Below are 19767 nucleotides of genomic sequence, written 5' to 3'. Positions count from 1 at the left end.
GCCCTTAGTGGAAAACTCAAGAAACTCCCAGCAACCCAACGGCCAGGCTTTCACAGCTGCCCTGCTCTCAGCTGCCAGGCAGTGGGGACTGAAAGCACACAGAGAACATCAACATTTGTGCAGCACAGAATTCAAAGTCAACAGGACCTATGAAAGGAGGGAGAAGAGACCTCGCACAGCAGTGCTGCTCCCCACGGAGGCCCAAATTCCTTGCGCAGAATGCTTGTCCTGCCCGCCTCTCCTCCCCTTCACCCTCGCTCTCAGCTCCCTGCTTCTAGTCCCTATGGATCTGGGGACTTGATGAACTTCTGCAGGCACAGTGGGATGGTCATAAGCCAGTGATGTCACGGTGGAGACCCCCGGGAGCTGGTCCATCTCAGGACAGCCCTGGCACATAAGAGGAAAGAAGCTCCGTGACTTCCTGGTGAATCGGCTGAAAGAGGGGGAAAGAGCAGTGGTGTGTCTACACCCTGTGTGAGCACTGTAGCGTAGCAGTGCGTTCACTCCTCTGACTCGCATGATTGATGGTCTGATGAGCTAGGTCCTCTGCTGATGGTCTTTGGTTTTGATTTTTGCAGTAGCCAGTACTCAAGCGCCCGTGCCACGAGGTGAGTCTTAATTGAAAGTATAAGCTGGGAAGTACCTGTGGGTGGGGTCAGTTTGATCCCGCTGCCTTAAGGGAAGCAATGCCTGGGATGGACCCTTCCAAATGGGTGTCTACAAAGAGCAGTTACATGGCAGGAGGGTCCCACAGCAGCGTACCTGGGTTCAGTTCCCCGCTTGGGCTCCTGACGGTAGCTTCCGGCTAATGCAGACCCTGGGAGGAGGCAGCAATGGCTCAAGCGAATGGCTTCATGCCACCCACGTAGGAGACCTGGATGAGGTCCCAGCTCCTGGCTTGGCCTGACACAGGCATTTGGGGAGTGAACTGGAAGATACAAGTGCTCTCCCTCCAGCCCCCTGTCTGCCTCTGAAAAAAGTAAAAAAATAAAATCAATAAGTACATCCGAGACACTCCACATGTGCTCCATACGTCCATCTAACTCCATCACCAGCCTACCAGCCTGGAAGGTCCTCATTGCCACCGTGTGCCTTTCCCCCTCCCTGCCGGAGGCGGAGTCACTCAACGCAGCCACAGCGCCGTCTCCTCCACAACGTCTTTGCGTTTTGTGATTCAGCTGCCAAATGTGATGGGATCTGGGTCCTGCACCTGTGAAACTACAGGCGCTTTCAGTCTCTCAAATGCTCTCTTTTTTAAAGATTTATTTATTTGAAAGGCATTGTTACAGAGAAAGAGAGAGAGAGGGAGAGAGAGAGACAGCAATCTTCCATCTATTGATTCATTCCCCAAATGACTACAACAGCCAGGACTGGACCAGGCTGAAGCCAGGAGCCAGGAGCTTCCTCCACGTTGCCCACGTGGGTGGCAGGGGCCCAAGCACTGGGCCATCGTCCACTGCCTTCCTGGGTACATTAGCAAGGCACTGGATTCGAGGTGGAGCAGCTGGGACACGGGGACAGGAACCATACCCATGTGGTATGTTGGCGTCACAGGTGGCAGCTTAACCCGCCACGTCACAACGCCGGCCCCACTCCTCTCTTGCAGAAGGGAGTAACTCTTGCGGCGGAATGCTTTCCAGTCTCTCTGGCGCCTTCTCCAGTCCTTGGTATCCTGCAAACTACCCCACCAACGTGGAGTGCGTCTGGGTGCTACACGTGGCTGAGAAGTTCCACATAGAGCTGAGGATCCCGAGCCTGGAGTAAGCGGCTTTGCCTCTCTCTGCCGTGGAGGCCGGAGTTGGCCGGGCTCCATGCGTTCCCCAGAGAGGCCGCCTTCCCGTGGCGCACATCCTTGCACCTGCTGGTTGGGAACGGTCTGGTCTTCTGAGCTGTGGAGGGCCTTTGAGTCACTTAGCTCATCTTCCCACACAAAAAGCGGACTTCACCTGGGCATCCTGACCCCTGGCGTGGAGTCCCCGGGGCCTGGTGGCCCCGTGAAGACCTCACCCCTCATTCGCATCCAGTGCCTCCCCTGCTGCCCATGCCCTGTGTGGTCTTCACTCTTCCCTTCAGTGCACACAAAGCCAGTCTGCTTCCTCTTCCCGCCAAGAATTTCGATCTCGTCCCTACCTAGGTTTTTCTTCTGCAAAGCAAACAGTTGATTCTTTCTTCCCAGCACGCACCTTCTACTTCCTGCCACTGCCTCCATCACCCGTTTTTAAGGGACTTTATCCCATTTTAATGTATTTTTTATATGCAGGTATACGTAATGTTTATGCTTGCATGTATATAAAGATACTTTTAAGAGTTCATGGGGTTAAGAAGAGTTTATTTTGAAATTCTTGCATAACTTTTTGATAATATACATTTTTCATGAACTCTTTGAAGACTTCTTATATGTACAAATGCATGAGTAACTTACTGAATTTCCTATTAATACTTACCCTGGTTTTGTCTTTCTGGGTTGCATCTGGGTCATTTTCGCTTCCTGATATTTTCCCTTAGTCTGCCCCTGCCCTGTGTCAGTTCTTTCTATCTGAGTCTGTTGGCTACATCACTCACGAGTATGAGTGGATAAATGCTGCCTTCAAAGATGCAAAGCAAGTAGGTGGTGGAGTAAAGGGTGGGTGTGACGGGTAAATTCCTTTTGGATACAGACTGAACTAATGTCAGAGGGAATAGCATACTATGAGCAAGGGATATTTATCATTCATTCCTTCGACACATTTCTGTGTTGAAAGCAACGTGTGAAGAAACCCTATGAATTCCCAGGTCAGGGTTCCGGGGCACAGGCTATCTCGTCATCACTCCTGGAAAACAGTTACTGCACACAGCAGTCACAGCCGGTGCCCTGTCTCACAGGGTGTTTTCCAACACAAGTTTCCTACTGGAATTTCTAGAGCACACAGTTAAGGACTTGTCTGTTGTGTTGCCTAGAACCAGAGCACAGTTTTGGGGGAAACTTGATGTTTCTAAGTCTATGTTTGTTATTACTTACATTTTGTTAAATAAATTAGATTTATTTATCCCAGGGGTTCTCAACTGGGAGTGAGTGTCTTCCTACAGGTGGCAGCACTGAGGACGTTGATGCTCATGATTGATGGGCAGCACTGCCATCTAGTGGACGGAGGCCGGGGATGCTGCTAAGAGGCCTGCAGTGCACAAGAGGGCCCTCCCTAACCCTACACCAGGAACAATTGCCCAGCACCAAAGGTCCACGGTGTGGAGATGAGAGTCCCTGACTTACACAGCATGCAGCATGCTGCTTTATGTTTTTTCTACTTCAGTCTCTACAGGACGTTGCTTCATTATGGTTTGGGGGAATTATAGCCAAAATCATCTGTAGGTTCGGGCCGATGCTGTGGTGCAGTAGGCTGAGCCTCCGCCTGCAGTGCTGGCATCCTTATGGGCACCAGTTCGTGTCCCGGCTGCTCCTCTTCCGATCCAGCTCTCTGCTATGGCCTGGGAAAGCAACAGAAGATGGTCCAAGTGCTTGGGGCCCTGCACCCACGTGGGAGACCCAGAAGAAGCTCCTGGCTCCTGGCTTCAGAACAGCCCAGCTCCAGCCATTGAGGCCATTCGGGGAGTGAACCAGATGATGGAAGACCTTTCTCTCTGTCTCTTCCTCTGTATTTATAACTCTGCCACTCAAATTTAAAAATTTTTTTTAAATTATTTGTAAGGAATTTTATCAATTTATATAAACTAAATTATGCCATTTTATTCTTGCTAGGGATGTACATTTTTAAAAAGATTTATTTATTTGAAAGAGTTACCAAGAGAGGGGGAGACAGTGAGAAAGAGATCTTCCATCCACCGGTTCTCTCTCCATATGGCCGCAATCGCCTGTGCTGAGCCAGGCCAAAGCTGGGAACAAGGAGCTTCATCCAGGTCTCCCATATGTGTGGAGGGCCTAAATGCTTGGACCATCTACGGCTGCTTTTCCCAGGGCATTAGCATGGAGATGGATCAGAAGCAGAGCAGCCAGAATGCAAACTGGCGCTCATATGGGCTGCCGGCATTGCAGATGGTGGCTTTACCTGCTGTGGTACAAACAAACCCCTAGCATGCCCTGTTACCTGATGCAGCGATATCCCAGATTGCAGTGTCACCTACATCAGAAAGGTAAACTGAGGCACATAATGTTCAAAGAGCTTATCTGAACAGCGTATCAGGCAGCTCCGACCCTCTGGGGGACTGCGCGGGAGGCATCACAGAACCAGAGCAGAAGTAAAGCAAAGAGCACTGTGCCTGGTTACGGTTACACAGTCGCCTGGGTCGAGCCTCGCCGGTAAGGCCTGTTTCTTGGCTGCTTCTGATTGAGCTTAAGTTCTGCTGGTTTTTTTTTTTTTTTTTAAAGATTTATTTATTTATTTGAAAGGCAGAGTTGCAGAGAGACAGAGGCAGAGAGTAAGAGACAGAGAGATCAGCTGGTTCAATCCTCAAATGGCCGCAAGAGCTGGAGCTAGAAGCCAGGAGCCTGGAGCTTCCTCCAAGTCTCCCACGTGGGTGCAGGGGCCCACGGACTTAGGCCATCTTCCACTGTTTTCCCAGGCCGTGGAAGAGAGCTGGAGTGGAAGTGGAGCAGGTGGGACTGGCGCCGCCACTGCGGGTGGTGGCTTTACTTGCTAAGCCACAGCACTGGCCCCTGCTGTTTCTTTAGCGTCAGCATTTACATAAAACAGCTCAGTTTTCCTTGTGTTGCACACATCAAGCAAGGTGGAGATCACGCCTGAGCCCTGGCTGGCCTTGTCTGCTCAGGGATTCTTCAGGCCTGGTCTCCACGTGACGCCAGCCCTGCGGCTGCCACACTGTTACCTTACACAAATGTTATTTACATTTTCTTAAGCACATAAAAATGGCTTATTTGAAGGTACTTGGCTTTTGCTGCACTGGAACAGATGTGACCAGCAATTGCAGGGTTTCAAATGTGGTATTTAGTTTGTACGCAAATACATCTGTGTCCATTGTGTATTAATTTATACAATGAACAGAATGAAACTTATAACCTAGGTCTCAAAGGCTACTTTCTGTTATTTAAACATGAATGTGGGCCGGCGCCGCGGCTCACTAGGCTAATCCTCCGCCTAGCGGCGCCGGCACACCAGGTTCTAGTCCCGGTCGGGCGCCGGATTCTGTCCCGGTTGCCCCTCTTCCAGGCCAGCTCTCTGCTGTGGCCAGGGAGTGCAGTGGAGGATGGCCCAGGTGCTTGGGCCCTGCACCCCATGGGAGACCAGGAAAAGCACCTGGCTCCTGGCTCCTGCCATTGGATCAGCGCGGTGCACCGGCCGCAGCACGCCGGCCGCGGCAGCCATTGGAGGGTGAACCAACGGTAAAGGAAGACCTTTCTCTCTGTCTCTCTCTCTCACTGTCCACTCTGCCTGTCAAAAAATTAAAAAAATTAAAAAAATTAAAAAAATAAACATGAATGTGCATATCTTGGCATTTTTCCCTTGTAAAACAAATTTAATTTGGTGAAATCAATGATTTTAAACTTTCACAAATATATGTACACACACACACACACTTCTCACACATTAAGGCACTACTACGATTTATGAGATCAAATACTTTCTATTTACAAATCATACCTATCCTTTTTTCTTTCTCTAAACGCAGTGAACTCTCCCATAACACAAAATAACCAGAATTCTGGGGGTGGGGTGGGGGGTTGTGTTGTAAAGTTATATTGCATTTAACTTTTTTCAAGTCAATAGTGTCAAGTTACATTTTCAACTGGGAGAAAGTTAAGAATGGGAAGCCTGATGAGTAAACTCGAAACCGGCAAAAATAGAGGAGACAATGAGGGCGGTTAGGAGTTTAACCCTGAAGCTGTCCAGACGTGACAGTGGCGGAGCGGCTCCTGGGTGTCCGCACTTGAACCTGGCACTGGAACGCTTGACAGCTCTAGCCTATCAACCAGGCAATCCATCAGCAGAAGGCGGCTCTCAGGAGCTGGCTCAGTGACTTTGTTCAGTTTTGAGATGCGTGTGCCGTGTTAGATCAATGTGGGTGCACGGTCACCATACATTCACGCAGCTCCTGCTGTCGCAGGGCCTGGCCTAGGAATGAGCTCAGAGAGCCAAACCACACTGACAAGCGCTCCACCCTCACGGCGCCTACGGTCTAGAGGGGCAGCCAGATAGAACTCAGAATAAACAGAGACCCACGGGCAATGCCTGCTGGTGGCAAGTTGATCCGTGCTGGACGGAAAACACACTGCATGTGTGGTTAGAGTGAGAGGGGAGGAGACAGCCCGAGGCAGGATGCTCGGGAGAGCTCTGATCACGCAGGCTGCTGAATGGCGTGCAAACACTTGTGCAGGGCCAGATTATTTGCAGCACTGATGGGAAGAGGCCTAGCCCACAGGCCTCCAAGCTTTCACAGCTATGGTTATTTCTCCGCCTCCGGGTCTGCTTGAGAATTTCACTCAGTGAGGCCAGGTGGGGTGCAGGGACTTTGAGAGCGGAGGATGTGATGGAGCCACTCGAGGTAGAGAGGAGACTGGCAGGAGAGAGGGAAAGCCAAGCCCTCCGGGAGGGGGAGGCGGCTGAAATAGACCAGGTGAGAGAGGGGAGAGTCTGACAGCCCTGGGGCGCCCTGTGGGGAGGGACAGGAGGGAGACTCAGGCGACATGCAGGAGGTCTAGGGCGGAGGGAGGGCTGGGGGCGGAGACTGTGTTGGGAGGAGGTGGCAGCGCTGGCTGCAGTTTCTGTCTGGATGCTGTGCAGCCGGGGGTTCCACTGAGAACCTGGTGCAGGCTTCCTCGGGGAGATGAACGCTGCGTCCCCTCCGCAGGTTAGAGGACATCTACGGGTGCCCGTACGACTTCCTGGAAGTCTTCGACGGCCGGCAAGCCGCCTCGCGCTCCATGGGCAGGTTCTGTGCCGGAGCGGAGCTCACCTTCCTCTCCTCTTCGAACATCATGACCGTAGTGTTCAGAAGCGACTCCGTGGTCACCAGCACCGGCTTCCGTGCTCTGTACAGCGCCGTCGAGCAAGACGCACAGCCGAGCGGTGGGTATCCCAGCTGTCGTTGGAGGGAAATGGGGCTGGTTTGTACTTGTTCCCTGTAAGAAAGGAGACGCTTTCCAGAACTGACCTGCTGAGCGCGCCTTCACTAACGATGTTCCGGGGACATGCACGCTGGCGCTAACAGCCCCCAGCCCCACCTCTCACCCCGGCTGTGCACCCACCGTCACCGTCCTCCACCAAAGCACCAGGCTGAAGAAACAAGAGGCCGAAGGCTCGCGTCCTTGGCTGTGTGTGTGCCAGTCAAGCACTCAGACGAGAGCTCCTTCCTCCGCAAAAGCAGGGAAAATGCAGTGGGGGCATCCCTTCTGGGACAGAATTGTCTAAAACTGCAGCTCAGATAATTCAACAGGAAAGCCAGCGAGAACCTCCCAGGCTCTGCAGCAGGATGTGAGGGGCACCCCGAGGTCTCAGGGGCGCCTGCTCAGGGTTGACCGTGTAACTTGTCCTCCCAATTGGGTCCCAAGGCCACCCTACTGAGAGTCCAGCACCCTAACGCAGGAGCATGTGCCCCGGGGCTGGAGAACGCTGTCTGCCCTGGCGTCTGGGGGCAGCTCCCCCGCTCAGAAGCCCCCTGTCACTGTCCCCCAGACATGTCCCTCCGTCTGGTGAATGGCAGCCACAGGTGTGAAGGCCGGGTGGAAGTCTCCTACAACGGCACCTGGGGCACGGTGTGCGACGACGGCTGGGACCTGTCGGACGCCAGGGTGGTGTGCCAGCAGCTCGGCTGCGGGGACGCTCTGTCGGCCCCCCCGCAGAGCTACTTCGACGGAGGCACCGGCCACATCCTGCTGGATGACATGCAGTGCACAGGGGCCGAGGCCAAGGTGTGGCAATGCAGGCACAGCGGATGGTTCTCCCACAACTGCGGGCACCACCAGGACGCCAGCGCCATCTGCTCAGGTGAGCGAGCCCCGAAGGGGGCTGTCCAAGCCAGCAGGCGGTGACTGGGAATGAGCCCTGGGCGTCAGGCCAGAGTTGGAAGTCAATTTGCTTAAGAGTCGATTTCCTTCCTTTAAGTTGGTGCACCTGTAAAATGTCCCGGGTCCCTCCTGAAGAGCTGTGATTAGACAGAGGGTCTGTGTTGTCCGATGCCCTGTCCGTGGAACGGCACGGTCTACTCACCCTGAGTATAAACAGGAGCTGGTGGCCGGGGGCGGTTGACACGAGGCCCTGCTCCAAAGCGGTGTCTGCACGCGCCCGTCACAGCCTCTGAGGAAGCAGGCGCTGTTGGCACCACCTTTCCGTTGCAGCAATGGTGTATCCGAGGTCACAGGCAGCCCCAGCGTCTGAGTGCTGCCCTCCCGAGGGACCGGGTGAAAGACACAGCTCAACTCTATCACTAAAGCTCATCCAGCCCAGTACCCGACCCCAAACCTACAGACACGGTGTGTCTGAGCCCTCGGGAAAGCACAGCGCCCCGCACTCGGGCGGCTCATCTTGGGACCCGGCTCTCCAGAGCAGAGTAGGAGCTTTCACCCTGGGAAAAGCCCCTGGGAATCACGGACCGCCTTACTCAAGCCGTCTCTCATCCTCTCCCCCGTCTTTGTATCAGGGATCGATGGCAGTCCGGATGCAGCACCAGCAGGTATTGCTCTTCCCTACCGTCCAGCTGGTGGCCGGGCCCCTGACGTACGCAAATCCCCGCTGCTGTCCAGTTCTGAAGTTGGGGCACTCTGTAGCTCACTAGAAGAGCGAGGCAGCCCACTGGGGCTGGTAACGTGGTGGGGCTGAGGGGCCATAGAGCGTGCAGAGAGACGTGGGAGGGAGGAGAGTTCAGGTGCACCAGAAGTGCTCTCCCAGCCAGCGGGGTGCCTGAGCCCGTCCGCTGAGCAGGGAGGGCCAGCGGCAGTGGTGGCCGTGCTCGGAGGGAGCAGGAACCCCAGGCTCGGCCCTCCGTGGGGCAGATGGAGCAACCCCGTCCAAGCACTCGGCATGCAAATGTCCAAACTTGTGACTTTTCCTGTGCGTTTCCACGGACCTCACTAGTGGCAATGCCTTTACAAGTTGTGTAAGCTCTTCCTGGGCGGTTGTATTTGCTTCGTTTTCAATTTGAGCTCTTCCAGGACCAGGACAAATGCTTTCTCCCTTTGTCACGTGACAAGCTGTGGCACAGACAAGGCCTTTCACCAACTCCACTTTAACCAAATCCAATATTCCAGCTATCAATAGGATGTGCTCCATGATTGGTAAACGGTGAATTCTGGCCCTTGAAAAGTTCGAAGATTTACCTGACCAGGGAGCAGTTTATGCAGGGGGCAGCTCCAAACTGGCCCGGCCTGATATTCCACCAGGGCAGCCTCAGGGGAAGGCACAGAGGGAACCTGAAGCCAGGCAGAGACAGCATTTGACTGGTTCAAGTTCAGGATCAGCTTTATTTGGATCATTTCTACCAGGAGGTCCCAGCTGGAGGCTGGTTGGTGGTGTCTGGCTGTTAGGACCATTGACTGGGCTGGGTCTCGGTGTGGGTGCTGCACCAGGCTAGTGGCCTCCCTCCCTGCTTTAGCAAACAACCAGGGGCCCCCCACGGCCAGCTGCTTAGCAGAGCCCTGCGCTGGGAAAGGGTGCTTTGGTTTGCCTTGTCTTTGCACCCTTACCATGCAAGCGCACACTTTACCAGTCCATCGCACTGCCCCTTGCTCCTGGCGGAGGGACCGGTAATGACCTTCGTCTGCTGAAGGTCGGTGTGAGGGGCTCCGTGTCTCCCACGCTGACAGTTTCAGATCAGGTTCCTCTTCCTTCTGTCCCCACTCTCCCCTCTCGGCCCCACTGAAAGGAAACAGTTGCAGCGGCCCGTGCCCCTTCTGACGAGATTCTCTGTGTCTCACAGACGACGCCTTGCAGTGTGGCGGCTTGCTCACAAATAGCTCAGGCTCCCTCTCCAGTCCTTGGTACCCTCGGAAGTACCCCACAAACGTGGTGTGTGCCTGGGACATACAGGTGGATAGCAGGGCCCACGTCAAGCTTACCTTTCAAGTGGTAAAGTGAGTAAACATTTGCTACCTTCACCATCATCTTCACCCAGTTACGCAGCCCTGCTTCCCTGCCCGCCTCCTCCCCTGCTCTCGGAAAGTCCCCATAACTAATTTTTAAAAGTGAGTTGGGGGGGAGTGGCTCTTGGCCTAGCAGTTCCGAGGTCAGTTCAAGGGCCTGCATCCCACGTTGCAAGGCCTGGGCTCCACAGCTGACTCCCGCTTCCTGCTAACGTGGACCCTGGATAGCTGGCGTGATTGGGTTCCTGCCACGCCCACGGGAGACCTGAATTGACTTCTGTGCTTCAGCCTGGTCCAGCCCCAGCTTTGTTGCAGGCCTTTGGAGAGGAAACCTCCCTCTCAAATAAATAAATTTTTAACTAAAGGTTAAGATGGTTTAAAAATATGTGAGCTAGGCTTTGGGGGCTCATTGTATCATACGTCAAAATTTAAACACACAGACCTCTTAACCCAGCAGCCCCGGTTCCAGGAGTTTGCTGTGCAGGCGAGAATAACTAGGGAAGCACAGCAGGAGCAGGCGGAATCCAGCTGCTTGTCCATCAGTAGGGCACCAGTGCGTCCACACGTCGCGGTCACCACGTGGTGTGCTCGCTGTGGAACAAGCAGGAGAAACGTGGACGCGGTGCAGGCTGCCGCCACTTGTTTGTGGACTGGCTGGAAGGAGGTCAAAAGAAACCCTGCGCTGAAGCCGCTTCGTGGAAGGAGAGGGGAGGGAGAGGGGGCTGAGTCAGGGGAGGGGCACAAGTGTGTCCATCAGTGCTGCTTACACCCTGTTCCACGTGCTTGCAGTACAGTAGAAAGCCGCACTGAGTTATGGGATTAGACCTCTGACCATTAAACCTCCCGTGTCTGTAGGGCCAGGGCTTCCTCCAGCCCCTGCATGAGATGTAGATTTCAGGTAGCTTTCCCGGAGCCTGCCCAAGCCCATCTGGCTGGGAAGAGAGCCCCAGCGGACTGGGTCTGAAGAAGCCATCTTGCTTCACAGGCTGGAAAATTTCTACGGCTGCCCATACGACTTCATCGAAATCTTCGATGGTCCGCAGAGCGAGCCGTTCTCGCTGGGGAAGTTCTGTTCCGGGGCCGCCCGGGTATTCACCTCCTCTGCAAACCACCTGACCGTGGTGTTCCACAGCGACGCCATCATCACCAACAGCGGCTTCCACGCCTCCTACGAGTCTCTGGTGCCGGATGAGAATGACGCTGGTAGGTCCCTGGCTGTCTCAGCCCCTGGCCCAAGGGAGAGTGCTGGATGGCCAGCTCAGGCGAGTGGGCCCTGGGGACCTGAAAGGGGGCTCCCTGTGCTGCTTGGGAGTCACGTGACTTGGAGACCCGGACCAAACACTTGGCACTGCCCTGGAAGAATGCACCTGCTCATATCTTCTGACGGTCAAGGCCAGCCCGCGGTGCTGAGGAAGGTCCTCCACTTGCCCTTGTTTCATTCCAAACCGTGTGTGGTTTCTTCTCACCTGGCTTGAAGAGAGCTACTCCACGCCGAGGCAGCAACCGAGCTGGTGGTGTTGACCAAGGCTGAGGGTCCTCCTTCACCTCCATCAAGGAGAGAGTTAACCCAGTCTGGAGAAAAGCCTTGACACCCCCTCCCCCAGTCTTCAAAGCCAAAGTGCCCCTAGGGCCGGCTCGGCCCCCGAGGGTGGGAGGGCCCCCGGCAGCGATGCCCGTGGGCCCAGAGCGCTGACTCGTGCGCCTCCTCTCCCAGGGGTGGCCATCAGGCTGATGGACGGCAGCCACCGGTGTGAAGGCCGCGTGGAGCTGTACTACAACGGCACCTGGGGCACGGTGTGTGACGACAGCTGGGACCTGCGCGACGCCCAGGTGGTGTGCGGGCAGCTGGGCTGCGGCGGGGCTGTGGCAGCCCCGGGACAGGCGCATTTCAAGCGCGGCGAGGGTCCCGTCGCTCTAGATGATGTGGAGTGCGTGGGGACGGAAGCCAAGCTGTGGTGGTGCCTGCACAATGGCTGGTTTGCCCACAACTGTGGCCACCATGAGGACGCCAGCGCCGTCTGCTCAGGTGGGCCCTGACCCGGAGCTGGGGGCAACTGGGAGGCTCCCGCTTGGCTGCTTAAGGCTATAGGAAGTCCCCAGAGCCCCGGCCTACTGTTCCCCAAAGGTTGGCCCCTCTGGCCCCCTGCATGATCCCTGCCACCCACTCTGCAATTTTCTTAATACTTCCCTTAAGTTGACCTCTTTTTTTTTTAACCTATATGGACCTATTTTGCAAGACGACTTTATAGCACCATGATAAAAGGAAAGTCAGGACCACTTACCACCAATGATCCCTAAAATCACAGTGGCAAAAAACCAATGTTTATAAACAACGAATTTTCTAATCTAATCCCTTCACACCCATGCATCTCTGAAAATATCCTTAATCAGAATGGAACAGATATAATTTTTTAATTTTAGGATGATAAATACACGACACTTAAGGTAGAAGAGGCGCCTCTCAGATTATCCCTCAGCCCAGCAGGGGTGGGTCGTCCCTTTGCTCAATCCCCAGTTCTACAGAGAACACGGGACTCTCCTAACAGCTGGGAGCCAGCCCAGGGCTCGCAGGCCTCAGGCTTGCACCAGCTGAGCCTCTGCAAACAACTTCAGAAGTCCCCACCTGCATCCCTCTGGGTTAGGCTGGGAAGAGCCAAACTTGCTTATCAGCTAGACGACCTGAGAGAGGGGAGGGCGTAGGAGGGGGAGGGGCCATGGAAGGTTCAGAGAGGAGAGAAGCTGGGGGTCGGGGTCAGTGCCCCAGGGGTCAGCACTATGGCACTGGGAGTTAAGCCAACGCTTGCAACCCTGGCAACTCGTGTCAGAGCTCGAAGTCCGGCTGCTCCGCTTCCAATCCAGCCCCCTGCTAATGCACCTGGGAAAGCAGCAGAAGATGGCCCAAGTGCTTGGGTCCCTGCCACCCAGGTGGGAAGCCTGGATGGGGTCCTGGGCTCCTGGCTTCCACCTGGCCCAGTCCCAGTCATTGTGGCCTTTTGGGTTGTAAACCAGCACCTAGAAGACCTCTCTCTCTCTCTCTCTCTCTCTCTCTCTCTCTCTCTCTCTCTCAGATAAATACATCTTTAGAAAAACTAAGAAGCTCAGATAAGGGCAGTCTCTCCCCAGACAAGACATTGTGTATTTCTGATGCAAGCAAGCAGGTCACCCCCTTGGGTTTAAGAGCAAAGAAGGGGGATGACCTCCCACTCTCTCTTTCACAGCCTCTCCTCCTCACTCGACACCATCAGCTGCCGAGAGTTCCACCGTGTCAGGTACCTTCCCGCATTCTTCACGGATCAGCCGTAGCTGACCTGGGCAGAGTGACCGGCAGAGGGGCGGTGGTTCAGGAGCCGGCGTCCTGCTTCACCGTGTACCGGCCTGCCTCTGGCAGACCTCTGAGCTGCTTCTCGCCGCAGGTTCCTCCTGGCACGGGGCTGCGGAGGGCTGGGGCATTTGCCTCCCTGGGTGTGTTGGGATTCAGGGCTCTGTCTGCAGAGTAGCTGTGGCAGGGCGTGCCATTGGGGTGTCCGTCTCAGTCTCCCGACCCCACCTTGCCCGAGGCCAGAGCACTACCGGGGTTACCTCTGTGTGCTGCTCTCTGCTTGACACACTGTCGAGAATGAAGACGCTGAAAGCGACATCGCTTTTCTGTTTGCTCCTGACTCTGTGATCGGCCCAGCAGGTGTTACACGTCACATCCGGTCAGCTGCTCGTCCAGGTCTTTAAGAGTAAAGTGCAGTATGTAAGGAAGGGTTAGGAAAGTGAGAAACGCGCCCGCCCTCCGAGGAAGGGCCAGGTAGGGCTTCCTGGAGAGCAGATCCGTTCTTGACTTTAAACTACGTCTGTGTTTCAAATCAGCCGCCAAGCACCACGCTTGGGTGTCCTTGAGCTTGTGGGAGCATCAGCTGCCTTGTACTCCCTGCACACACCAGCTGGGTGATGGAAGGAGGACCCCCCACCGAAGGGGCACCGGAAGGGACCCAGTCTAGAATCAGAAACTGTCTGTGGTTCATGCACAGGGCGGAGAGCCCTCTGACAGCCGACCCGGAGCTGAATATGTCTGACCTTAACCTAAAAGCTGTGTCATTTTCTTTTGTTTTCTGTCTGTCCTTAGCATCCTTCCCAAAGTCAACAGCGATGCCCACCTCAGCAGGTAATCCTTTCCTCTCCTTTCCACTGCCTTCCCTTTGTAGAGTTTTAGCTCAGAAACCCTCATATTACAGTGGAAGGAAGTGTTCCTGCCATTTCTACCTTCCTCTAGTGCCCCTCCCCCAATGCCCCTCCCCCAAGACCCCTCCCCAGAGCATCCCCTCCCCCCAGTGTCCCCTCTCCCAGTGCCCCCTCCCCAGAGCATCCCCTCCCCCAGTGCCCCCTTCCACCAGTGCCCCCTCCCCCAAGACCCCTCCCGAGAGCATCCCCTCCCCCAGTGCCCCCTGTCCCAGTGCCCCATTTCCGAGTGCCTCCTTCCCCCAGTGCCCCCTCCCCCCAAGACCCCTCCCCATTGCCCCCTCCCCCAGTGTCCTCTCCCCCAGTGCCCCCTTTCCAAGTGCCTCCTTCCCCCAGTGCCCCCTCCCCCCAAGACTCCTCCCCAGAGCATCCCCTCCCCCCAGTGCCCCCTCCCCCAGTGTCCCCTCCCCCAGTGCCCCCTCCCCCAGTGCTCCCTTCCCCCAGTGCTCCCTTCCCCCAGTGGAAAGTTATGCAGCCCGCCAGTTGCTTGTCTACCTCGCCCAGGAACAACTGTTTCTTAGTAATTGTAACCTCAGAAGAAACCACTGAGCGGTCCCCAGGACCACCAGGGTGAAATGAAGGGGGGGGCACTGTGCTCTGCGGCTGTCAGCGCACGTTTCCCAGGACGCAGCTGGCTCTTCCGGCAGCCTCCTGGGGAAGCCTTCACGGAAGCCGTTCTTTGGAATTCCCGCCAAGGTCTGCGCCTGCGGCTGGTGAACGGGTCGAGCCGGTGTGAGGGCCGAGTCGAGGTCTACCACACCGACACGTGGGGCACCGTGTGTGACGACAGCTGGTCCGTGGAGAATGCGCACGTGGTCTGCAGGCAGCTGGGCTGCGGTCTGGCTGTGTCCGCCCTCTCGGGGGACAGCTTCAGCCCCGGCTCGGGCCACATCCTCCTGGATGACGTCAGGTGCACCGGAAGGGAGTCCTCCCTGGAAGAGTGTGCTCACCGAGGCTGGTTCAGCCACGACTGTGGCCACCACGAGGATGCCGGTGTCATCTGCTCAGGTGAGCGCAGGGCCTCCTGACCAGTGGTGGGGCTGCCCGTGCCAGGCCTGGAATTCCCAGAGAGAGCTGGAAAAGGCCCAGCCTTGGGCCTTCCCCCATGACCATGAGAGTTTCCGCTCCAACTCGGAACGGTTTGCCAGCTGCTTAGTGCAGGGGAGGGCCCCATTCGACCTGAGTGAGCAGAGCAGGTTGTGACATGGAGAAAATTAGGGCTCCAGTCTCGGAGGGCGACTCTCGGACAATCCACACGGAACGTTTGGCCAACTGGCTGACCGCCGTCATTGGTGTTTAGCTAAGACAACATCTGTGAACCCTGGCCTCACTTTCCAGCCAGCTGAGATCATGCATTGCTGGCTGTGGCCCGCAGGGGGCAGTGTGGGTGCTTCGCAGCGAGTGCTCTTGGGTTTAAACTGGGGCGGTGTTCTCAAAAGCAAGCCGCCTCTGGTTTCTAACATTAAATAGCCGGTGTGCTTCTCTCACCTCCACAGGGGCGACAGCTGCTGGACAGCCAGGTATCTCTGAGTTTCCGTCCGGTGTATCTACTGACAGGTGACTGCGGGGTCTGCCTTCTGAGCTTTGACTTTCCTGACGTTGCCCCCAAGGTCAAGGCTTTTCCACCCTCCCCCCAAAAACTGAGGATCCAGGGCTGTGTCTCATTCCTTGGGGTCCTGCTGTGTGCACCCAGGGGTAAGGCTGCTCTGGGTGTTAGAGGTTAAAGTATCATTCCTTCCATGTCTAAGACTCCAGCTCTTGACCCAAATTGGTAATTCATACCAACCTTGGCAAGCCCAACAGGGCAGGAGGGCCTGGGGGTAGGGGGGCCTGGGGGCCAGGAGGGCCTAGGGCCTGAGGGCAGGAGGGGCTGGGGCCGGGAGCTGCTCCTCCCCCTGCAGCCCTACCTGGGACCCCACATGCACTCACTGAAATGTGTCCTGCCTGCAGGGACCGTATCTCAGTCCCCGTAGGAATTTGCTTTCTTTTGTGCTGTTCATCAGAACGGTGTGCACACACCCGAGAGCCGCCATCACACTGTAAGCAGTGACTGACTAGAGACTGCATGGGGTTGGTCGTGCCAGCCCGTTTACGCGCTCCACGCGGTGTCTGCAAGATGCCGTCGCGCTGTGTTTGTCTGGAATGTTCTCAGGGTGACTGGCTTCCTTCTTCGCTTGTGCAGTGTCTTCGACTCCCGGGGCGCACCGGCACGTTTTCCATCCAATAGGTACTCTTCCCATTCCTACGTGGTGTAGCTTGTCGGAGGCTGGGGTCCCGCCGGCGGCGGCCAACAGGAAAGCAGCAGCTGTTTCCAGGGCAACAGGCAGAACAGAGTGAAAGCTGTGCTGGCTCCGTCTCCTAGGCCAGGGGTCCCGACACGGAGCCCTCACCTCGCAGCACCAGAGCGGGCGCCTGGGCCCCCGGGCACTCTTACTGGCCCCTCTTGCAGGGACCCCCTGACCCAGCCCCATCTCTGGGGGCTCAAACCCTGAGAGTCAACTCTGGGTGCCGAGGAACCCGCCCGTGGCCAACCCCTCATTTCCTGCAGCAGAGGGGCTGCGTCTTCCTCTGCTCGATCGTCCGACCCCCAAGCCCCCCTGTCGTCTCCCGGCAGGGTTTTCCAGATTCAAGGAAAAGAAAACTCCTTTTGTCCTGAGAATCTCATGACGTTCTCTGGGAGACCTGAGCTGGCAAAGTCTGAACTGCAGACACTCAGGCTGCCTGGGTCTGAAATTTTAGAGAAACCACGTGGGAGATGACAGCAACTGGGCGTGGACGTAGGATGCTGTTTGCGAGGGCCCGGTGACAGCTGCTGGTGAGGACAGGCAGCGTGGAGTCTGTGCTGAATTGCACACGCAGAAAGCAGCCGTGCCTCTTGCTCTGCATGTGCAATGCCCCCGTGGGCGTCCCCACCCCAACAGCAGACAGTAGAGGGGCTCAGGTTCCTAACTGGAAGCACCACCCCGTGGGAGAATGGAAGGGCCCTTCTCAGGCCGCCATGGTTCTTGGCTCCTGCAGATCTGCCGGTGCTGAGACCGGCCGATGGGAGGAGCAGGTGCCAGGGCCGCGTGGAGATCCGCCACAGTGGCACCTGGGGGTCTGTGTGCGACGACCTCTGGCAGCTACCTGCCGCCCAGGCGGTGTGCCGGCAGCTGGGCTGCGGGCTCGCCCTGGAGGCCCCCGGGGGGAGTCTGTTTGGCGATGGCTCCAGCCCCATCTTTCTAGACGATGTGAGGTGCACAGGCACCGAGAGCAGCCTGGGGCGGTGCCACCACCTTGGCCTGTCCGTCCATAACTGCGGCCACCGTGAGGACGCCGGGGCCATCTGCTCGGGTACTTGCCCCCTGCAAAGCCAGGTTCCCCATCCAGCCTCCCACAGCACCCACCTCTCAAGCCAACCCTGGCCGACCTGCGGGCCCAGGTCGGGTGAACCAGTTCTCCTGGTTTGCCCGGAAGGGCCCTGGTTTCAGCACTGGGCATCCCACGTCTTGGGAACCCTCCTTGGACTCAGACAACCCAGGACGCTGGTCGCCCGGTGTCAGGAGAGGAAGGTGCCCTGCCCGACGTCACAGCCCATTCCCCTGGGCCTGGGAGAGATCATGACCAAGCAGCGCCCTCAGCCAGGAGGTTCTGCCTGGGCCCTGGGCGCCTCCCCGCTCCCAGGAGTGGTTGCCTACGTGCGCCAAGTTCATGCATTTCTCCGAAGCTCCTTCCCAGAAAGAGCCACCTGCTCTGCTCGTTACCTGGACGGGGACTTCCTCGCACAGGGACAGCTTCGTGCAGCCACCCTAAACAGTTGAATGAGAATGCTGAATGCCCGATTTGATGCCTTTTTTTTTTTTTTACTAAATAATTGTGTGAAAAACACACCTGTGACCCCCAGCCCCGACAGCGGCCTCCACGAACCCCAGAGCCACCGCCGCTCCCCGAGGGCCCGGATGAGACAGGATGTTTCCGGAAGTTGACAGCTTCCCGTAGAGTTCAGGGAGAGGCTTCCAGAACGATGGGTCGGGGTCTCACCCAGCAAGGGAGAGGCATCTGGAGCCCCCGCAGCGTGGGTGCTGCCTTTTCCAGAATGTTCTGAACCGCCACACAGGCACAGGCGGCAACTCACGTGCCCCCTCAGCTTCGTCAGCACTCACCTCCGCTCACTCAGACGCCTCGGGTGTTCTCTCCCAGGTGCCGAGCTAGCGCCAGCATCCGCAGCATCGGCTCCCACGGTCGGTGAGGACCCTCTCGCTGTGTGTCCCAGGGCTTCCTGGTCACTCGGTCCTTCTGGGGCCTCCCTGCGGTTACAGCAGCTCTGCTGGTGCCAACTTACATTCATGCCTCCCCAGGACGGAGGAAATTCAGAGTCAAAATGGAGGGCGAGGCGGGCTGGCGCCATGGCGTGCTAGGCTAATCGTCCGCCTGTGGCGCCGGAATCCCATATGGGTGCCGGGTTCTAGTCCCAGTTGCTCCTCTTCCAGTCCAGCTCTCTGCTGTGGTCTGGGAAGGCAGTGGAGGATGGCCCAAGTGCTTGGGCGCCTGCACCTGCAGAGGAGACCAGGAGGAAGCACCTGGCTCCTGGCTTCGGATCGGCGCAGCACGGGCTGTAGCAGCCATTTGGGGAGTGAACCAATGGAAGGAAGACCTTTCTCTGTCTCTTTCTCTCTCTCACTGTCTATAACTCTATCTGTAAAAAACAAACAAACAAACAAACAAACAAACATAAAACAAAAAAAAAAAACACAGAGGCACAGAGGGCGAGGTGATGAGCAGAGCTGGCTGCTGCTCCCCTCTGGTTCATGAAAAACATATTTAGACTTTGAACTTGGGCCAGTGGGGGCGAGTTTGGCCCAGAGGAAAGCGTGAAAAGTTGAACGCAACATAACCCAATGTTACTGCCTATCAATTTCATGGCTTGACTCCCAAATAAGTATTCATCCTTACTCTTATATCTACCGTATTTCCAATTCAAAGATGGGAAGGAGGGAACAAAACCCTGGGAACCAGAAATGGGCTGGAACAGCCGGGCAGTGCGTTTATCAGCTCCAACTGGGCTCCGTTCCTTGTGACCAAGAACAAGAGTTTCTGGGTCTCTAGAGTGTGGGTATATCAGTATACAAACTGAAGCAAAGTCCCGTCAGAAATCGCCTGCCCGGGTCCAGCAGCGGCCTGTGGGTCTTCCCCAGGCCTGCCCACCATCAGGTTGGTTGATGGGCACCTTGAACCCAGCACAGAGGCACGTGGGGCACCGTGTGTGCAGGCAGCTGGGGGGCGGGGCTTCAGGGCCCTGGGGTGTGGACATGCAGGGAGGGTTGGGGAGCAGTGTGAGGGCCACCAGGCCTTGCTCGGCCTGTGCTACCATCGGGGCCTGTCCGTCCACAGCTGTGGCCACCTCAAGGATGTGGGGTCATCCACTCAGGTACTCACTCCCGGCTTTCTCCTATGGCTGCCAGATCCATGACTCTTGGTGGGGACCTGGGAATTAACATGGGGACTTTTGGGTCCCACTGAGGTCCCCTAAACACGTGCCC

The 19767-nt window shown here is 56.5% G+C and overlaps 1 protein-coding gene across 1 annotated transcript in view; it reads left to right on the top strand.

Annotated features, from left to right (window-relative positions):
* LOC100352879 (scavenger receptor cysteine-rich domain-containing protein DMBT1) overlaps positions 1 to 19767 on the top strand; it is a 65103-nt gene that overhangs the window by 24244 nt on the left and 21092 nt on the right. The window contains exons 18-30 of the mRNA XM_070058320.1: positions 1607 to 1760; positions 6799 to 7016; positions 7623 to 7934; positions 8587 to 8619; positions 9862 to 10015; positions 11010 to 11227; positions 11739 to 12050; positions 13243 to 13293; positions 13911 to 14174; positions 14945 to 15256; positions 15745 to 15768; positions 16431 to 16475; positions 17093 to 18043. Coding sequence (XP_069914421.1) covers positions 1607 to 1760; positions 6799 to 7016; positions 7623 to 7934; positions 8587 to 8619; positions 9862 to 10015; positions 11010 to 11227; positions 11739 to 12050; positions 13243 to 13293; positions 13911 to 14174; positions 14945 to 15256; positions 15745 to 15768; positions 16431 to 16475; positions 17093 to 18043 — 3048 coding nt within the window. The remainder of the gene's footprint in view (positions 1 to 1606; positions 1761 to 6798; positions 7017 to 7622; positions 7935 to 8586; positions 8620 to 9861; positions 10016 to 11009; positions 11228 to 11738; positions 12051 to 13242; positions 13294 to 13910; positions 14175 to 14944; positions 15257 to 15744; positions 15769 to 16430; positions 16476 to 17092; positions 18044 to 19767) is intronic.

This window comes from Oryctolagus cuniculus, chromosome 15 (genome assembly GCF_964237555.1).
Source record: "Oryctolagus cuniculus chromosome 15, mOryCun1.1, whole genome shotgun sequence".
NCBI classification, from domain to species: Eukaryota; Metazoa; Chordata; class Mammalia; order Lagomorpha; family Leporidae; genus Oryctolagus; species Oryctolagus cuniculus.
The sequence above is the reverse complement of the archived record's forward strand: the minus strand, read 5'-3'. Positions and strand labels throughout refer to the sequence as shown.